The following is an 18,092-nucleotide window of genomic DNA, read 5'->3' as shown; positions in this document are numbered from 1 at the left end:
ATATATATAATTATGAAGAAAATAATTTGATATTCATTTAAAATGCATCTCAAACTTTTTTTTTCATGTATTAACAAAAGTTACATCCAAAATTTAAAAACAATAGCCAAATTATTTTTTTTTATTTTTGAAATATTATCTCCAAATCTATTAATCATTCAATCTATAAAAAATAGAAAAATCAGTTAAGTGAAATATATATTTTTAAATACAAGAAACTTAAAAAATTGAAAATTTTATTTTTATTTCTTCTAAAATCTAAATATCCGAACCCGATTTTAAATAACCAAACCCGAATTAAAAATATCCGAACCCGACCCGAAGTACAGAAATACCCGAACGGGTTCTATATTCCTATACCGAAATATCCGAAGATTTGGAGTTACAAATCTCACTGCAAGAACATATGTGCATATCAATAGAAGAAACATGTTCCCCTCTGGAATAATGTTCCTTGGTACTGTTGAAATGGTGTCCGTAGATGTGGACTTTTACTTTAGATCTAAAACATGTTTGTTTCACCCAAAACTAAGTCATCAAGGCTCAGCTCTCTCGTCTCTTCAATTGTCTAGTAAAATGTTTTTTTTTTTTTTAAAGTCTCAAAGAGTGAAAAGTCGATCAAATAACAAGTCCACATTTGATCATAGACAAAAACCATAAAAGCTATTACAGTGGTCAACAAACCACAATCTCACAGGCGCTAGATAGCGTTGGCAATGCAAGGAGGAGATCCCTTAAAGCGACAGAATCTTCTTCATCCATGGAAGGTTTCAAACGCAGAGAAAGTTTCTTGAGGACTACCGAGTTTTCTGCAAAGTACCTTACAGGTTCTATTTCAACAGGGAGTCCTCCCAAAGGGCTTGCTATCTCTACAAACTCGAGCGATGACAGCAAACACTCAGCCACATGCGTGAATCTTGTTTGTCTCAGCGACATCGATGGATGAGACAGATCCTGCAAACACACACAACATAATAATGAATGGATTTTAAATCTCTGAAGTGCATGAGCCAGACTTTTATGCAAGTCATTACCAAGATGAGGGATGTTAGATTGGGACAGATTTCAAGAAACTGTAGAAGGATATCCATATCCCAAAAGTAAAGCTTTGCTTCCAAACATGACAGGTTGCAAAATTGGGGCAATGGCTTGATCTTGAGGATGAACTACTCACACACACACACACACAAAACAAGATGAGTCTATATATCTGTAAGCAAAAGATTCATGAACGAGAATTATATGTGTAGACAGACATACCCTGAAAGTTGAGTGAATGATCTTCATATCCCTAACTTGCGAGATACTGGTGAAGAAATGATCAGGGAGATAGTCACCACAACTATCAAGGTTGACCTTGGTTAAGGAACCTAGATTGCTTATGATATTTACACTCGGATATGTGATCAGAGAGATTCAGATACTTGAGCCTAGGGGCATTAATCAAAACCCTCACGCTACTATCATGATCATTCGAGAGTACAAGAAGAGGAGGAAAGGCGTTGTAATCAATCATGGCACCAGTTCTTATACTGAGACTAGTTAATGTCTTAGAGTGCACTCGTAAAGCCTTTATACCACAATCAAGCTTTCTAACAAAGCTGAAATCTTCAAGAACCGGACAAGATGAGATAAGCAACTCTAGAGAGGCTTCACTGGCGTATGTATTGTTTTCCAAACGCATAGTCTTGAGACAAGGTAAGGAGACGGACTCAAATGTACCCACAAACACCCTATGGAGCCTTAAGTGAAGAAGCTTTGGACAACATGTATAGATGCTCAGTGGCATCATCACTCCAGAATACCCAGAAAGCACATTTTCACACTTGAGATCAAGATGCTCGAGTTCAGGTGTTGCCACGAGATCTATCCACCGCGTGATAAAAGGAGGATAAACAAAAAAGATCCTCAACAATGAGCTTGACCTTGTGCAAGCATGGCTTCTCTACCCTGGAGGAAGCTAGAAACTTTTCCATAAAACTCACAAAGGCAGCGGAACTGACAAGTGTCCAAATCTATCTCAGAGATGAAGAAAAGCCAGAGACTTTTCCACCTACTGGACAGAACACTAGTCCCGACAGCTTCTTTTGTCGAAAGATACGACAGAACTTTAGAGATCAAAGCGTCTGGTAACTTGCTTATCAGATCCTCCTCTCTTGTTGTGCTTGAGGAGGTATCAACGACGCATCTTCCTCTCTCTTTCGAATTTCTTTCCTCCATCACACCTTGAACGCAAAGATTCTGCATTTACCAAAAAAAAACTCAAAAGGATGATCTTTTCACAACACCCAAAACCAACAATAGTACGAAAGGATCCAAGAACGTGTGAAGAAATGACCTGATGGGTTTTAGGTTTTTTTTGAAGATTCAACGGCCAGAAACGGAGATAAGCTCTCACTTGAAGAGTAAAGTTTAGGGTTAATGGGAGAGACGAGTAATGAATGTCAGACAGAGAGTAGATATGATGAAGTGAATGCAAACACTCTCTCTCTCTCTCTCTCCTTTGTGAAATTCAAACGGGACACAACTCAAGCTGGGTTGGTGATTTGATTTCCTGGTTTGCTTTTTGAGTTTTAATCAAATAGTTTATGCACCGTATATTCGGACCAATAAACTTAACTGGGCAAATACAAAAAGAATAGACACACCCAGTGGGACTCGAACCCACAATCGCTTGATTAGAAGTCAAGCGCCTTATCCATTAGGCCATGGGTGCTTGTTGTTCATCAGCTCTATTACATTTTATATTACCAAGAATTAAAAGTATTTTGATATTGCTCTCTCAGAAAGCAAAACATATCTAACCGGGAAAAAAGTAAAGTAGCTGGAAAGAAGCAGAGAGAGAGAGATCCCTGAGGAAGTAACCCTGTTTCCCTTCAAAGTATCTCCACTATCTCTCTCATCTTCTCCCACTCTGACACTCAACTTCCACACTTTTGTCTTTCTTTAGTCAGGTAAAAGAAAAGAAAAAGAAAAAACCAGTTTCTTGTTCTTGATTTTTTCCCATGGAAGTTCCACGCCGCTCTTTGGCTGCTTCTATCTCTCCTCTCCGCCTCATCGATGGTCTCCCTCGCCGGAGGAGTTTTAATTATAACCAGATGCCCGAGGAGCCCATCAAACTCACTGTTCTCAAACTTGATGGATCTTCCTTTGGTACTACGAACCATCATCTTCTTGCTTTCTTATAATCAACTTTTTGAACTTGATTTTGAGCTAGTCGTTTCTGTGTAGATATTCAAGTGATGAAGACAGCAACAGTAGGTGAGCTCAAGATGGCTGTAGAAGCTGCGTTTTCTCACTTGCCCATCACTGGCGTTGGCAAAGTCTCTTGGTATCTTTTTTAACTTTCCTCTTGTGTCTATCTTTATGTGATTATTGATGATCTTTAATCTTACTCTTTTGTGAGTACCACTTCGATGTAGGCCGCATGTTTGGGCACAGTTCTGCTTATCCTATGGAGATCACATATTGCTTAACGAGGCTAACTACCTCATCGAGTTCGGCATTAAAGACGGAGACCAGGTTTGTACTCGCCTCCCTCTTTTCTTCACTCATGTAACAAGGCAACTACATAGTTTGATTGAAATGCATCATCCATGAGTCTGATATTTGTTTGATCTTTACCACTGACAAACATCATTTCAGCTTCGGTTCATCCGCCATATATCAAACTACTGCACCATGATGGTGAACCATAATAGCAAGACACCACATGTTTCTTCTTTGAAACAACTCAAACTGTTAGAAATCTTTTCTCTTTTCATTTCCTTTTCATATTTTTAGCATTTCATGAGGCGTATACATGTTTTTAGACCATCTAGGTTCTCCCTAAAAACCAAAACCTGGGAAAAGAAAGCAACACAAGGACAAGAAGACGGTGTTGAATCCATCACTAAGACACAACCAGGCTTTCTCTCGACTGTATTCCTGGGAGGTTGGCTCTCTTACAAGTCAACACCAAGTCAACGAGGAACTAAACACAGAAACGTGACTGCTTCTTCTACGACGAGTCACCTCAGAGCTTTTAACAACCTCATCGCAAGGTTTCGTTTCAGGTGTTACTCGGACAAGGATGTCTGGAACAGGAAGAAACTCATCTCTGAAAACATGAAATAAGACTCATTACTACTCTGCTAAACATTCTTCTCGTTTGGTTCTTGTAGAGATTTTTATTTTCCCAATCTTCATGTTTATATGTTTGGAGGCCTGACCAGCACTTTGTAAGAAACGAATGATAAGACGAGTCTTTGGTTTTTTATAAAGATGATGTTATATGCTTTGATATCATCAAACATCATACGAAAGTAAAACAAAGTTATTATTATGTACATGTACCCATTACTACTAGAACATAGATTATATCAGAGCATACCAGACAGACCCAAGCACATCCTTAAACACTGAACACAAGCCACTTTGACTTGCCAGAGTCCTGACCATCCACAATCTGACAATCACCACCTTGTCCACCAGAGCCATCACGCTGTTTCCCATCCTTTGATCTTCCTGCTTTCTTCCCAACGAATAACCCTAACTTCATCGCTGTCAATAAACCCATTGCAATCAGCAAAGGCCTCACAGCCCAGTGAAAGTCCTCCAGATGCTGATATTTTTTCACAACTCCTTCACATGTGTTGAAGTTCACAATCTCTACTTCAGCTGGATCCGCAAGACAGCTTCCATGCTCCTCTCCAAAAGGCAACACTCCAGGGAACTCCACCTCGAGGCAACCGTTTGGTAAAACCTTAGAGATCCTTCCCGTTGCCCAAATCCCTCTACCTTTACGCATCCATTTGAATCTCGGGATGACTACGTTGGCTTTGATCTTCACGAACTGACCCACACTGTATCCTTTAGCCATCTGAAGCTGCGACGAAGTCCCTTTCCAGAGAGTTGGCAACCCTATAAACCCAACAGCCACGTTTCCATCACGGTCTATTGAATGGAAAACACCAACAAGAGAGTGCCTCTTGTCTTCTCCATCCTTCAGACGTACCCAATCTCCAGAAGCTAAGCCGTTAGTCACCCGTTCGAGAACTGATACGTGAACCCTCAGCGGATCGTGAACACCATGGACTTTAACCAGAGCAAACTCATCTGGGTCGGTGTCACGTTCTAAACCAACCACTGTTCCTTCTGGCACATCCATGTTCTCATGCTTAAAAGAATTGGCAGGCTTTCTTGAACGCACCGTGTCGCCCACTCGCAGCTGATCCTTTGAAAGAAACCATTCTGTGTAACCGAGAGTAGCCGAGCTCTTCCTGATTTCTCTACTATCAATGCCTCCCCACACCTCTTCCTCCTCTGAGTTCTGCAAGCTGCACAATCAGTTCCAGTTAATATACACACTTTTGCACTGATCTTACAATCGTGGCAAGGAATGATTTACCTCTTCAAGATACGTAAGATGTCAGTCATGGATGGTCTACTTCGAAGATCATACATAAAGCAACCTCGAAGAAGGTTCTCCAACGGAGGTGGTATGCCACTGGGGATATTAAGCTTTTCTTGCTTTCTGACAACTAAGTCGTATATCTCATCGGCGGATTTGCCACACCAAGGTTGAACACCAGTGAGCATTTCCACAATGCTGCATCCGAACCCCCAAGAATCAGTCTCAAAGGACATGGGACCTCTTACTTCCGGCTGCCACTGTTCTGGAGCCATGTAGTTCGGAGTTCCAAGTCTCATCGTCATATCAGAACTTGGCAGAGGGATACTAAGAAGGAGATAAGGGACTCCAACATCCCCGAGGATGGCCTTGTCGTTATCACTGAGGAGAAAGTTAGAGGGTTTGAGATTGAGAATCAGAAACCCTTTTGAGTGCAGCTCCAGGATCCCTGTAACCAGATCAACCCCATATCTGTTTCAACATAGATAAGAAGACATTAGTACGCTATAAAAGAGTGAAGAAGACATTACTATTAGGAGCTGCTTGCTTGTATAATGCAAATATTACCTCAAAACATCAGGGAGTGAAAGCTTTCCTCCTTTGAGCCGAGCCATCTTGTCACCAACACATCCCTCATAGAATTTCATGATGATACATATCTACAAAACTCACAAATCTCCAATTAAAAAAAACAAAAAAAGGAAACTAAGAGAAACAATATGTTTGTTTTTTGTTTTTGAACTTACCCTTCCACTAATGCTAGAGACACCACGGAGCAGACATACATTGTCAACTCCTTGACACTTGGAAAACAAATCCTCAAACTTATCAACCACAACCTTCCTTTGATCCTCCTTGATGGGATGAAGCATTTTGATGGCGACTTCATGATGCTCATCGTAGTCCTCGGTAGACTGATGATGAGTAGCCAACCAAACATCACCAAAGGGACCTCTTCCGATTCGATGGCGAAGCTTCAAGGTTGCAGAGTTCATCCAAGGGCTCGTCGTGCTAATTGCTAAAGCGCTCTCAGAGCCACCTTCGATGATCTCGTACTCGGAATCATCCGTCTTTCCAGCACTTATCTTTGAAGCCATATCTGAACCAAGAAAAAAAAAATAGTTTCAACCGTTACGACTCAAAGTATGGTAAGTAACAAGAACATAGTAAAAAAAAAGGAACAACCTTTTAACTTGTTTAACTAATCCTTACGAGCAGATCGAAGCAAGCAAAAATGTGAAACAGAAACCTCACAGTATATGTAATGGAAGAGAAAAAGTAAGATACGTGTGTTTATTATTCTTCAAGAGAGAGGTAAGCGATACAAACAAGGGACAAAGACAAGTGTCGTGGAGAAGTAGGAGAACGAACAAGCAAACAGTAGCCCATCAAAATGAAACTCAATTAGCGCAAGATATATAGAACAATAAGTCAATCAATCAAACAAAGAAAAGTCAAAATCTTACTAGATCGAAATTTGCAAAACCGGCAATGAAGGGAGAGGACTTGCGTATGAAACAGAAATTTCGACGGATTATTAAGAAGGCTTTTCGAAACCGTAACACCAAGGTAGTGACGGCGAAGACGAAGAAGAGTGATAAAAACCTAACACCGCTGGTTGGGTAATGATAACTACGAGTTCCTGATGAAAGAGAGAGAAACAGAAGAAAACAAACAAAAATATATAACTAATAAAGAAACAGGATCATCGGAAAGTGTAACAAGTAACTTGAGAAGCTGATAAAGACAGAAGAGAAGCGAGAGAGAACCTGAAGGACGATGGAAGGAAGGAGGAAGGCGTGGAGGCCCCGTAAGTTTGTTTTAATGAGACACCTTACCGTACATAATACCACAACCACAAAAGCCCACTTTACTTTTATTTTAGCTAACCAAAACCAAAAAGAAATTTAATTTTTTTTTATTTGAACAACCAAAAGCTTTCTTTGGTTAAAACATATTTAATTAGACTCAGATTATAAGGATGATTTTAGCCATCGCTTAGGACCACATCCTAGCAGTCTAGGACAGATAAAATTTAATGACAGTATCCACTAAACAAACAGAGGGTAATCCTCACGACAGACTCTAAGCTGAAGTGTTACAGTGGTGTTGCGTGGAACAAGATCTGTAATGTTAAAAAACATCATGAGACCAAGTAGCTCCCCCAGATCCCCAAACCCCTTTGTTTCTTCTGTTGCTCAGGCGCTGGATAAACAAACATTACGGCGTGACAAGTGACAAGAAACGCCGATAATAGTGACGGTTGAAGGTTGGGCTTCCTTGTTGGACCAGAGCCCAGTTTACTGTCTGTGAATCCATTTAGTTTGAAGCTAGACTGTTTGGTTTTGACAGCGTCAGTTGCTCTGTTCTGTTCAAACTCTCATTTGCTCTTTGTTAGTTTGATTTCATTTCAAGAGACATGAAAATTTCGTGACCATAAGAGTCTACGAAGATTCATCCACAACAGCCAACTTTCAATCACTATCAAACTAAATACGAAAAGAGAGAGCTAATCATTTATAAAAAAAACTTACATATATAAAATTGTTCTTCTTGATTAAACGAACAAATCCAAGAGAGACAGATAGAGAAGAGAAGAAGAGAGATTTACAGTAATGTCTTATAAAATGAGAAATGAGAAAAGACAGAACACAGAAAGAGTTTGTTTGTTTATTAAGAAGGAAGAACCTTCTTGACAATGTCTTCACTAAGAGCAGCGATCTGAGAATCAAGAGCCTTAATGGTAACTTCCTTCTGCTTCTCCAAGCTCGCCAGCGCCTCCTGCAGCTCCGCCTCCACCTTCTTCCTTCCTTCCGCCAGCTGCTCCTCTACCTCCGCCTGCCCCCAAATAATTTCACACCCATCATTTCATTTCATTTCATTTCATTTCATTTCCCCACTACTACCATCTGACAATAATAATAATCACAAAATGTTTTTTTTCTCCTTACCTCCGTCTCTTTCTTCATCTTGTTAAGCGCGGCGGCGATCTCAGCCCTAGCAGCCCTCATCACAGAGTCGGCTTGTTCATCGAGGGCCTTGATCTCCGTTGATGTGTCCTTCACGCTCGCCAGCTTCTCCTTGATCTCTCCGTCTCTCTTGTCCATGAAGTTCCCCAGCGGCGAGTAGTACACCTTGTCCAGCGCGAACATGAGGAAGAGAAACTCCACGACGATGATCGGGAGCGTCAGGTTGAAGTCGAAGAGCTGCGCCTTCTCCATCGCTTCGGCCATCGAGGGAGGAGCCAGGGCGGCTATTAAAGCTAGAGACTTTACGGTGGCGGAGGAGAAAGACAGAGCCTTGCTGCGGAGGTCGGAGGAGGAGGAGATGGGTTTGGGGATTTGGGGGAGTTTGGCGGGGAGGTGGACGCGGCTTGGTTGAGTTGAGGAGGAGGAGAGGAAGATGAGGGGTTTGGAGGAAGCCATTATCGAGTTAGCCATGGCCACACACAAGCACACAGAGGGAGAGATAGAGAGAGAGGTTTGGCTTGGAGAGATGAGAGAATGCTCAAACACTGTATCTCTGTAATCCTGTAATCTTCTTAGGAATGTTATCTCTTCTCTTCACCACACAAATAAGAGCAAAGGCTGTGGTGGTGAGCTTACAAATGTAAGGGCAGGAAAAAATATTATTAGAAAACAAAAACAAATATATAAAAAAAAGTTATATATAAAAAAAAAGTTCAAATATATAAGTTACTTTTAGTTTTTTTTTTTTTTTTGACATTATAAGTTACTTTTAGTTAAATCATAAATGCAAACAAATGATGTCAAAAAAAAACATGTAAACAAACAAAAACCAGAGTTGTAATTTAAATTTTACCATTTAACCATAATGTCATTTGGTGATCAGATGTTTTATTCTTACAAGGAGATGTAAGAGGATACAGTTACATGTCTAACCTTTACAGTCCCTGTATGCAGAACAATCTTAGTTTTGAGACTCAACATATTTATTTAACACCAGGTAAGACTACAGATCCACACACAAAAAATCACATCACAGATGAACCTTATAAAGTTAATCTGCATGATCTAATCTCTTCATAATCCTTCAATACATGTGGATGTACCATCAACGCATTCCTGCATTCTCTAGGAGTTTCTCTGTCAATGACCAGAGCCTCCCAACTTCTGTTTTTACCTCGTCTATACAACTGTTTTCCTGCTGATTAACCTCGTCATCTGGTATCACAACGAAACTAGAATCTGCATCGATGATACTCATGTCAGCTTGAGTTAGAAGCTCTGTGCTCATCTCCGCAAGCTTCTGTAATGCGCTCGTTGCAGCTTCCACTTCGAGCTGAGCTGCCTCTAGCTGAAGCTTCTCTATGGCTAGATCACCCATTGTTTTCCCTTCTATTCTCTCTTGCGCCAATGCGTATAGCATTTTCAAATCTTCACTATCACTGTCAGTTTCTTCTTTCAGTTTCTTGAGTTCCCTCTCCTTTGCTTCTAGTCTTCCCATCACCACATTGATCTCTTCGTCTTTAAACGTCAGAGCCCTCTGCGCAGCTAAAACCTCCATCTCTTTCAACCGTAGATTCTCTCTGGTGAAGTTTAACTCCATCACCAGCCGCTTGTTCTCCATTCCGTAATCAACACGAGGTTGTTTCTCTAGTGCTTCAACGCTTATCAGATCCTTGGTGGTTGACATAACCAATCTGCTAGTCAGCTCTGCGATTCTTTCCACCACCATCTCAGCTTCACTCACTCGCATCTCGGAACTGCCTAACTCATCTTCGATTCTGTGAAGGTGGACGTCTTTCTCCTTCAGCAATTCAGCTGCCTGCGTAAGCTCATCTTCTCTATTGATCATAAGCATCTTTAGCTCTGTAACCTCACGGTTCACTTCTTCCAGTTTATTCCTCGCTTCAGTGAGCTCTTCATCTTTTTCTTGCAGTAATAGCTCTAGAGAAGCCTGTTCAGACTTCAGATGCTGAATCTCTAGCTTGGCCTCCACCAAGCTCGACTCTTTCTCTTGAAGTAGACTCTGTGACACCTGAAACTCGTTAGTTTTCTTGTCGAGCTCGTCTTGAATGGTGGAGATATCAAGCATAGCTTTCTCCAATAAAGATCTCTCTTTCTTCAACTCCTCTCGTAGTTCTTCCAAGAGTTCTTTTTGGAGTGATATCTCCCGCTCGAGTGCAAAGTTCTTAGCCTCGGCGACTCTGAGCTTTACTCTCTCGCTCTCTACTTCACTGCGAGCATCTCTCAAGCTTTGCATATACGACAACACGCTTCTCCTCTGTCCCTCGAGTTCTTCTAGCTGTTTTTCTAATAACAGTTCCTTTTCTCCCATTTGCGCTCTTGAAGATAACAAAGCTTCCCGTGAAGAAACAAGCTCGAATCTCACATCGGTCAGAAGCTTCTTCACTCTCCTGAAGTCCTCCATGGTTTCGTTAGCTTCTCCCAAGCGTTTCACGGTTACTTCCTGAAGCTTACTCACTTCAACCTGAGCTACCAACCACTCTTCCGTCTGCTTCCTCAAGCTGGCTTCTGTTTCTCTGAGCTTTTCCCCCTCAAGCTTCTTCGCCGCTATAGAGACTTCTAGCTCTTCTTCCTTCTCCTTGAGTGCTCTCTGAAGTAAATTTATCTCATCTTCCTGTCTCTTGACGATCTCGTTGGCTTGGCTCAAGAGCTGTGACTTGTTCTCAAACTCAAAACTCGCCACGGAAACCTCCTTGCTTTTGATCGAAATCTCGACGCGCATTCGATCCAGCTCACGCTCTTTAAAAGTCAAGGACGACCGCATAGCAGCGAGCTCCTCGTCTCTTTCCCTAAGCTTATGCTTCAACTCTTCGATCTCTCTTGCCTGTGAAGCCAACTCCACGTTGGCCCGCTTCAGCTCCTCTTGTAGACTCTCGTGCTTCGAAGAAGCTTCGGCGATCACTCTCTCCCGCTTCTCCAGCCCTTCCTTCGCCCGGTTTAGTTTCTTCTTCTCGGAGAGAACCTTCCTCTCTGCATCATGCAAATCTTCTTCCCGTTTCAACAAGGCCATTAGCGCAGCCTGGAGTTCAGACTCAAGGCTGCTTGAGTAGGACAGAGGCTCATCAGGAGGAGGATACACCGAGTTCTGACTCGTTTGGCCCTCCAGTTCCTGTGTCCGAGCGAATAGTTTATCCAAAAGAACCTTGGAAGGCTCGGCTGTTCCATTGTCGTTGAAGCTTGGTCTTGTATTGTTCAGGACTGATTTAACGTTGAGTAAAGAACGTCTCTTTCCTTTGAACGCAACTAGAGTCTTCTGCTTCTGATTTACACTTGTCTGCATCAAGTAAATAACAAACACAATCAAAATAAAACTCAAAGTCTTCATTTTTCTTGTAAGGAAAAGTTTAAAAAAAAAAGAGCAAAACTTGATGGTTTTGGGGCAGACACAAAGCATCATTTTGAGGAAAGCAAAGAATAATAAGAGAACAAAAGCCCAAATAATAATAAGACAGCAAAAAAACATCACGAAAGTTCTGAGCTTTTTTTAACAAAAAAAAATACAACAGTTTGAGAATGTAATGAGAATCAAAAAGTGTTGTAATAGAGGAAAGGTAAGTGAGAAGGTGGAAAACCTGATGGCAGGGAGAGAGAGAAGAGTAGGAAGAAAGGTTCAGGCGAATAGCCTGAGAGAAACCCATTTCACGAGAGCATATCAAACAATCTCCTTCCTTCCTACACAGAAGAACAACAAGTAACTCTTTATCTCTGTTTCAGTCGTATGATTAAGGAAGTGGCCTTTGAAGAGGGCTAATGAGAGCAAACCCAAATCGAAGGAAGAAGAAGAAGAATCTAAGAAGGGGGGGAGAGAGAGAGAGAGAATACAAATGCAAAATGTAAGCTGGCAGGTTGGAGCAATAAGGTAAGGAATGGATTGCAGAGGAGAAGGCAATGGATCATTGAAAAGGACCCGACTTTGGATAAAACTAAAATTTATTTAATTTTTGTTTTAAGGATTAGAAAAAAGAAATAGAGGCTCGTGTTGGCTGGCGAGTTGAGATCGTCGCTAAAGCCAATAGTCTTTTTTGCCCTTATTCACAAGTTTTATGTCGGCATGTCCACGTGTTAAATTTGCCGCCACGGGATCTATTTTAGTACTAAAATAAGGTTTTTTGGTGACTTGGCATGGTTTTTCTTTTTAATAATAAGTCGCGTGGTTATAAATGGGCCAACGATTAAAGTGAGTCTGTCATTATCATTCACGAAATAAAAATAAGTGTAGTATTTGGGTCCCCATAAGGCCATTTAATCACCAATAAGCCCAATAGTATTAATAAGATCCATTAGCATCGAAGACAGAGTAGCATAACTAACATAAAACGAACTCTCTCATATGAGTAGGCTTTCATCCACATCTTATCCTCTTCTTACACCAAACTTCTCATAAACAGGTTTGAGTTTGAGTTTTGATTTTGAGTTTGGTCTACAACACCACACACCCTAATCCATAATTTTAGGCATGCATTTACTTACAATGTAATTAAAAGAAAAAATTAAGTGGTAAGTTATCAAATTAATCAAATATTATTTAAATAATCATAAATTACATTTATATAGAAGATAAATGTGACATAATTAGTCAACATTTATAGTTGAGGGGGTACTTTGAAAGTCTTCGCAGTTCGTGTCCTTATGCTTTTTGGTTTTTGCTGACTAAACTCTCTGTGTTCTGGGTTTCTAGCTTGTTTGGCTCTAATTGAAGATAACATCTTAATACTCTTTTGTAATGTTAGGCAGTTGTTGGTGATCCGACTTTTCTGGGTGTGTCTTATTTTTAACTTTTTTATATAAAAAAAAGGATATATATATATGGCGGGTCCAGGAGATGATGATGAGCAGCATGATCCAATTCTTGACGGTAAAAGAGAAGCTGAAGCAAGATCTCAGGCCTGTGTTTCTGGTGGTGGTAGTGGTGAGAGAGATATGGCTCCTTCTGCTCCTGGGCCTTCTATTCACAGATCCGGCTCTAGACCACAGCTTGATCTGAGCAAAGCTGAAATTCAGGGAAATTTCGAGGAGAGAGATCCCACCATTCTATTGCCTAATCAGTCTGATGATATCTCTCATTTGGCACTTGATATTGGTGGTATGATTCTACTACACTTGTGTTTATGTGCCTTCTTTCATTGGCTGTGTTTGAAATATGTAAAACCATTTGAGTTTTATCTGGGACACAGGATCTCTGATAAAGTTGCTGTATTTCTCACGTCGGCACGAGGAGGACTACTCAAACGATGATGATAAGCGGAAGAGGACCATCAAGGAGAGGTTGGGTATAATAACCAGTGGCAACCTCAGAAGCTATCCTGTTCTTGGTGGTAGACTTCACTTCGTCAAGTTTGAGACACACAAAATAAACGAGTGCTTGGATTTTATCCATTCTAAGCAGCTTCATCGCCGAGGTATATTTGCCTATTATCTCTTCTCATAGCTAGAATGCTTTGTTACCAAACTGGTTTGGTGTCAACCAATTGTTGTTTGAATCAATGAATAGATCCTTATCCTTGGAGTTCGAAGACCCTTCCTTTGGGGACTGGTGTTATCAAGGTAAATGACATGTTGATGTCTTACTTGTTTTTTTTAATCCTTTATCACATTATGAGAGGCTCTTTCCTTATATAGTTACCTCCTTTTGTCTTCTGAGGCACCAGAAAACATTATAAATTCTCATAATCATTGTTTTTTTTTATATATTCATGTAATGTGATTTGTAGATTTGGCTTTGAGATTAGTTGATGATTGCTTTGTTTTAAACAGATAAGTACATATGTATCTTACAGGTTACAGGTGGTGGGGCCTATAAATTTGCAGACTTGTTCAAGGAACGGCTGGGCGTTAGTATTGAAAAAGAAGATGAAATGCATTGCCTTGTTTCTGGTGCAAATTTTTTGCTCAAGGTAAGTAAAGACCTTTCTTTATATTCAACATACCATGTAGTATGTCTTTTACTAGCACTTGCAATCTGAGTGTGTCTGCCAGTATACGTTTGGATTTTATATTTTTTTCACGTTTTTTTCTGAAGGCTATTCGACACGAGGCCTTCACGCACATGGAGGCTGAGAAAGAATTTGTACAGATAGATCCCAATGACTTGTACCCCTATCTTCTTGTTAACGTTGGATCTGGTGTCAGCATAATCAAGGTGTTTGTTTACCTTTTGCCTATAGATTTTGCGAGATCAGAAAATTGCATGAACCTATAGAGATTTCACGAAAAGGCTTTTCAATAAGTGCAGGTTGATGGGGAAGGAAAGTTTGAACGTGTGAGTGGGACAAATGTTGGTGGTGGTACCTATTGGGGCTTAGGAAAACTTCTAACCAAGTGCAAGAGGTCATAATGAATCTGATTTTTTTAATGCTTCTTTATATTCTTCTTTCCTATGCTTAACTATGTTTTCTTCTGTTTTAGTTTCGATGAACTGCTAGAACTCAGCCAAAAGGGAGACAATAGTACCATTGACATGCTTGTTGGTGATATATACGGTGGCATGGATTACTCCAAGGTATTAATCTGTTTTTCTGTTATAAACAAGAATGCTTAATAGTGATTCTCATTAATCAACATTACAGATTGGCCTCTCTGCTTCAACAATAGCTTCTAGTTTTGGCAAGGCCATATCTGAAAACAAGGAGCTGGAAGATTACAGACCTGAAGATATCTCCTTGTCTCTTTTGCGGATGATCTCATACAACATTGGACAGGTATGTGGTCGTGTACCCACAGTGTCTGTATGGACAATATTATTTGTGTTTATGATTTTGTATATTTTGCTATGTAGATATCATACTTGAACGCCCTTCGCTTTGGGTTGAAGAGAATATTTTTTGGAGGATTTTTCATAAGGGGTCATGCTTATACCATGGACACAATCTCGTTTGCTGTACATTTCTGGTAACTTCACTCACAAACTTGAACCTAGACGTGCTATGCGTTACTCCACTTTATAATAACCTAAGCTCTTTAATATTTTTGTGTTTGATCACACCTAAGGTCGAAAGGTGAGATGCAAGCTATGTTCTTGAGGCATGAAGGCTTTCTTGGTGCTATGGGCGCGTTCATGAGCTATGAGAAGCACGGATTGGATGATTTAATGTCACATCAGTTGGTGGAGAGGTTCCCAATGGGTGCACCATACACTGGAGGAAATATCCATGGACCACCACTCGGTGACCTGAACGAGAAGGTACTTCTGAAACTGACAGCAATAGATTCCCATGATTGGATATGGTACTTGCTAAAAATATTCCCATGATACCGTAACCGTTTATACCTTGTGATGGGTTTAGTGCGTGTTGCGTACCATTATAGTATATTCTTTAGGCAATACCATTATAGAATATGATTATGTTCTTGAAACTGGACAGAATTTTAATTTTGACAATTGTTTGATTTTTTCACGGACGAATGATCTTTTTCCATGGCGTGTCTGCTGACTAGTTTGTCACTAGAATATATTTAAGAGTCTGGTTCTGAGCAGAGAATATATATTATTAGTTATATGTTACGTATAAGTTACTTATCAAATCAATGATCTGCAGAACAATTCGGATTTATGATTCTTTTTTATTTGTTCTCTTTTCAGTTCGTAGTTATGCTTGTATTGATATATTGCCTGTGAAGTATGCTGCTGACTTTTTCTTATTTGTACAAAGTATCACTTTTATGTGACAGAAAGATTAATAAAAAGAAAGATTAAGTTCTCGTCTATATTATATTTTATTACTTAGGGAGATTGATTGCTCTATTGATTTCTGGTCATATATAAAATACGAGAGTATCTTTCTTTATTTTATGTATACATCAGAGGTTAGTTCATTGACTTCTGAATACTAGTTGGAATCAGGTCCTCTTACTCCTTTTCAACTTTTCTTTGGCTTATTCTAAAGAGACACCACTTCAACTAGTTTATAAGCGTTCTGTATATTCACTCCGGTTTGGGTATTAAAGGTGGTTTTCCCGGTTGCTTTTTCAGATTTCGTGGATGGAGAAGTTTGTGCGTAGAGGAACTGAAATAACTGCGCCTGTACCGATGACTCCATCGAAAACAACTGGTCTTGGAGGGTTTGATGTTCCTTCATCAAGAGGTAGTCCTCTAAGATCTGACGCCAGTGCTTTAAATGTTGGCGTTCTCCATCTTGTTCCCACGCTAGAGGTGTTCCCTTTGCTGGCTGACCCCAAAACGTAAGTGGACTTGTCCCTGAGTACGTATCTCTGATGGTTTGCCGCTTGTTGAGGATTCACTTTCGGTCGTTTTACTCTACAGGTATGAGCCTAACACGATTGACTTATCAGACCAAGGCGAAAGAGAGTGAGTAATATTTGTTTTTATTTATTGGAAACAATTGTTTTTTTTAGATTGCTTATTGTTTCGGTGTATTAGGTACTGGCTCAAAGTGTTGTCTGAGCATTTGCCAGACCTCGTTGATACGGTAACTATTAAATGTTAACACACATGAATTTGGTTCCACCTTTTTTTGGTGGTAAAGATTTTCTTTATGGCTATTAACACATGCTTCACTTTGATTCTATGGACATGGCTTATAGGCTGTGGCTAGTGAAGGAGGAACTGAAGATGCGAAAAGGCGTGGTGATGCTTTTTCTCGTGCTTTTTCTGCTCATTTGGCAAGGTCTGGTTCATCATACAACAAATCTATAAAACAGAAAATCTTGATATATTTTTTTTGCCTCTGGCTGGAGATTGATGGAAGAGCCAGCTGCATATGGAAAGCTGGGGCTAGCAAATCTCCTGGAACTTAGGGAAGAATGCTTAAGGGAATTCCAGTTTGTTGATGCCTATAGTAGCATCAAGCAAAGGTATTAAAACATAGTCGTCCTATGATCTCTTTCTCTTTCATTACTTGGAGTTTATCTTATGCTCTCTCTTTCTTTCTACCGGTATTGACAGGGAGAACGAGGCATCACTTGCCGTTCTACCTGATTTACTAGAGGAGCTTGATTCAATGAACGAGGTCTGTGATCTTTTAATCTTCCTCTCTATGCATCTATGTAGAAAAGTTTAGTGATATACCATGAGACAACTTGTCTTGGATTTTTCAGGAGGCGAGGTTGCTAACACTAATAGAAGGTGTTCTTGCTGCAAACATATTCGACTGGGGATCTCGAGCATGTGTGGATCTATACCGCAAAGGAACCATTATTGAAATATACAGAATGAGTCGTAACAAGATGCAGAGACCTTGGAGGGTGAGAGACAAAAACATACTTTCAAAGAAAGGAATGCTTACTGTTTACTAATTGTTAGTTTTAAGCATAAATAAATCAGGTAGATGATTTTGATGCTTTCAAAGAAAGGATGCTTGGATCTGGAGGAGGTAAGCAGCCTCATCGACATAAAAGAGCGTTACTCTTTGTTGATAACTCAGGAGCAGATGTCATTCTTGGGATGCTTCCACTTGCCAGAGAGTTTCTTCGCCGTGGGACTGAAGTATGTATTTCTCCCTAGCTCTTCCATAATAATACCATAGTTTGCTTGCGGCAAGACTAAACAAATTGTTGTTCTCTTCTAGGTTGTTCTAGTGGCAAACTCTCTTCCTGCTCTTAACGATGTGACTGCTATGGAACTTCCTGATATAGTTGCTGGAGCTGCTAAGGTATTGTTGGTTTAACTTTCGATTCTTTTCAAGTTGTTGTAATCATTATGCAAACTAACTCTTTTGTTCTGTCTTTACTCTTTAAGCACTGTGACATCCTGA

The 18,092-nt window shown here is 40.2% G+C and overlaps 6 protein-coding genes and 1 non-coding gene across 12 annotated transcripts; 2 read left to right on the top strand and 5 right to left on the bottom strand.

The window, feature by feature from the left end:
- Positions 1–513: 513 nt before the first annotated feature.
- Positions 514–2,573, bottom strand: LOC108839570 (FBD-associated F-box protein At5g22730). 2 transcript variants are annotated; one of them, XR_008941536.1, is made up of 4 exons: positions 2,339–2,573; positions 1,261–2,241; positions 1,035–1,166; positions 514–954 (listed from the first exon to the last, which is right to left on the bottom strand). XR_008941536.1 is itself a non-coding variant. In XM_056999662.1 (3 exons), exons 1-3 carry the CDS (start codon positions 1,285–1,287, stop codon positions 676–678), a joined length of 438 nt encoding a protein of 145 aa, XP_056855642.1. In that variant the 5' UTR covers positions 1,288–2,547; the 3' UTR covers positions 531–675. The 2 variants fall into 2 exon arrangements, 1 of the variants encoding a protein (XP_056855642.1); XM_056999662.1 differs by having other exon boundaries at positions 531–954; positions 1,261–2,547.
- A 70-nt stretch (positions 2,574–2,643) lies between these two features.
- On the bottom strand, positions 2,644–2,716 carry TRNAR-UCU (transfer RNA arginine (anticodon UCU)). Its single transcript has one exon. It is a non-coding gene; the product is annotated as a tRNA-Arg (tRNA).
- Positions 2,717–2,812: 96 nt separating this feature from the next.
- LOC130505050 (uncharacterized) lies at positions 2,813–4,282 on the top strand. Of its 2 annotated transcripts, none has more exons than XM_056999660.1 (6): positions 2,813–2,881; positions 2,951–3,153; positions 3,232–3,331; positions 3,423–3,522; positions 3,646–3,740; positions 3,813–4,282. In XM_056999660.1, exons 2-6 carry the CDS (start codon positions 3,006–3,008, stop codon positions 4,114–4,116), a joined length of 747 nt encoding a protein of 248 aa, XP_056855640.1. In that variant the 5' UTR covers positions 2,813–2,881; positions 2,951–3,005; the 3' UTR covers positions 4,117–4,282. The 2 variants fall into 2 exon arrangements, with proteins under 2 accessions (XP_056855640.1, XP_056855641.1); XM_056999661.1 differs by having other exon boundaries at positions 2,844–2,860.
- LOC130505049 (E3 ubiquitin-protein ligase KEG-like) lies at positions 4,233–7,310 on the bottom strand. 3 transcript variants are annotated; one of them, XM_056999659.1, is made up of 7 exons: positions 7,162–7,310; positions 6,859–7,034; positions 6,578–6,693; positions 6,139–6,491; positions 5,960–6,051; positions 5,390–5,863; positions 4,233–5,318 (listed from the first exon to the last, which is right to left on the bottom strand). In XM_056999659.1, the coding sequence occupies exons 4-7, from the start codon at positions 6,487–6,489 to the stop codon at positions 4,394–4,396; spliced, it is 1,842 nt and encodes a 613-aa protein (XP_056855639.1). In that variant the 5' UTR covers positions 6,490–6,491; positions 6,578–6,693; positions 6,859–7,034; positions 7,162–7,310; the 3' UTR covers positions 4,233–4,393. The 3 variants fall into 3 exon arrangements, with proteins under 3 accessions (XP_056855639.1, XP_056855637.1, XP_056855638.1); XM_056999657.1 differs by lacking the exon at positions 6,578–6,693; XM_056999658.1 differs by lacking the exons at positions 6,578–6,693; positions 7,162–7,310 and having other exon boundaries at positions 6,859–7,155.
- A 576-nt stretch (positions 7,311–7,886) lies between these two features.
- On the bottom strand, positions 7,887–8,967 carry LOC108842975 (ATP synthase subunit b', chloroplastic). The gene is made up of 2 exons (XM_018616043.2): positions 8,344–8,967; positions 7,887–8,230 (listed from the first exon to the last, which is right to left on the bottom strand). Exons 1-2 carry the CDS (start codon positions 8,830–8,832, stop codon positions 8,066–8,068), a joined length of 654 nt encoding a protein of 217 aa, XP_018471545.1. The 5' UTR covers positions 8,833–8,967; the 3' UTR covers positions 7,887–8,065.
- Positions 8,968–9,194: 227 nt separating this feature from the next.
- Positions 9,195–12,178, bottom strand: LOC130505051 (uncharacterized; the record flags this gene model as incomplete). Its single annotated transcript, XM_056999663.1, is given in 2 exon segments — positions 9,195–11,656; positions 11,955–12,178. Coding segments are annotated over 2 exon segments (2,256 nt in total). The 3' UTR covers positions 9,195–9,466.
- Positions 12,179–12,754: 576 nt separating this feature from the next.
- On the top strand, positions 12,755–17,972 carry LOC130505052 (pantothenate kinase 2; the record flags this gene model as incomplete). 2 transcript variants are annotated; one of them, XM_056999665.1, is given in 20 exon segments in its annotated part: positions 12,755–12,879; positions 13,178–13,465; positions 13,557–13,781; positions 13,874–13,926; positions 14,160–14,276; positions 14,402–14,521; positions 14,615–14,709; positions 14,788–14,881; positions 14,949–15,080; positions 15,158–15,270; positions 15,370–15,562; positions 16,352–16,560; positions 16,643–16,687; positions 16,760–16,808; positions 16,924–17,006; positions 17,077–17,193; positions 17,285–17,348; positions 17,437–17,583; positions 17,663–17,824; positions 17,907–17,972. In XM_056999665.1, coding segments are annotated over 19 exon segments (2,361 nt in total), but the record flags the coding sequence as incomplete, so codon positions are not given.
- Between the last annotated feature and the right edge of the window lie 120 nt (positions 17,973–18,092).

Source organism: Raphanus sativus, unplaced genomic scaffold (assembly GCF_000801105.2).
Source record: "Raphanus sativus cultivar WK10039 unplaced genomic scaffold, ASM80110v3 Scaffold1974, whole genome shotgun sequence".
NCBI classification, from domain to species: Eukaryota; Viridiplantae; Streptophyta; class Magnoliopsida; order Brassicales; family Brassicaceae; genus Raphanus; species Raphanus sativus.
This window is presented reverse-complemented; position numbering and strand designations above follow the sequence as displayed.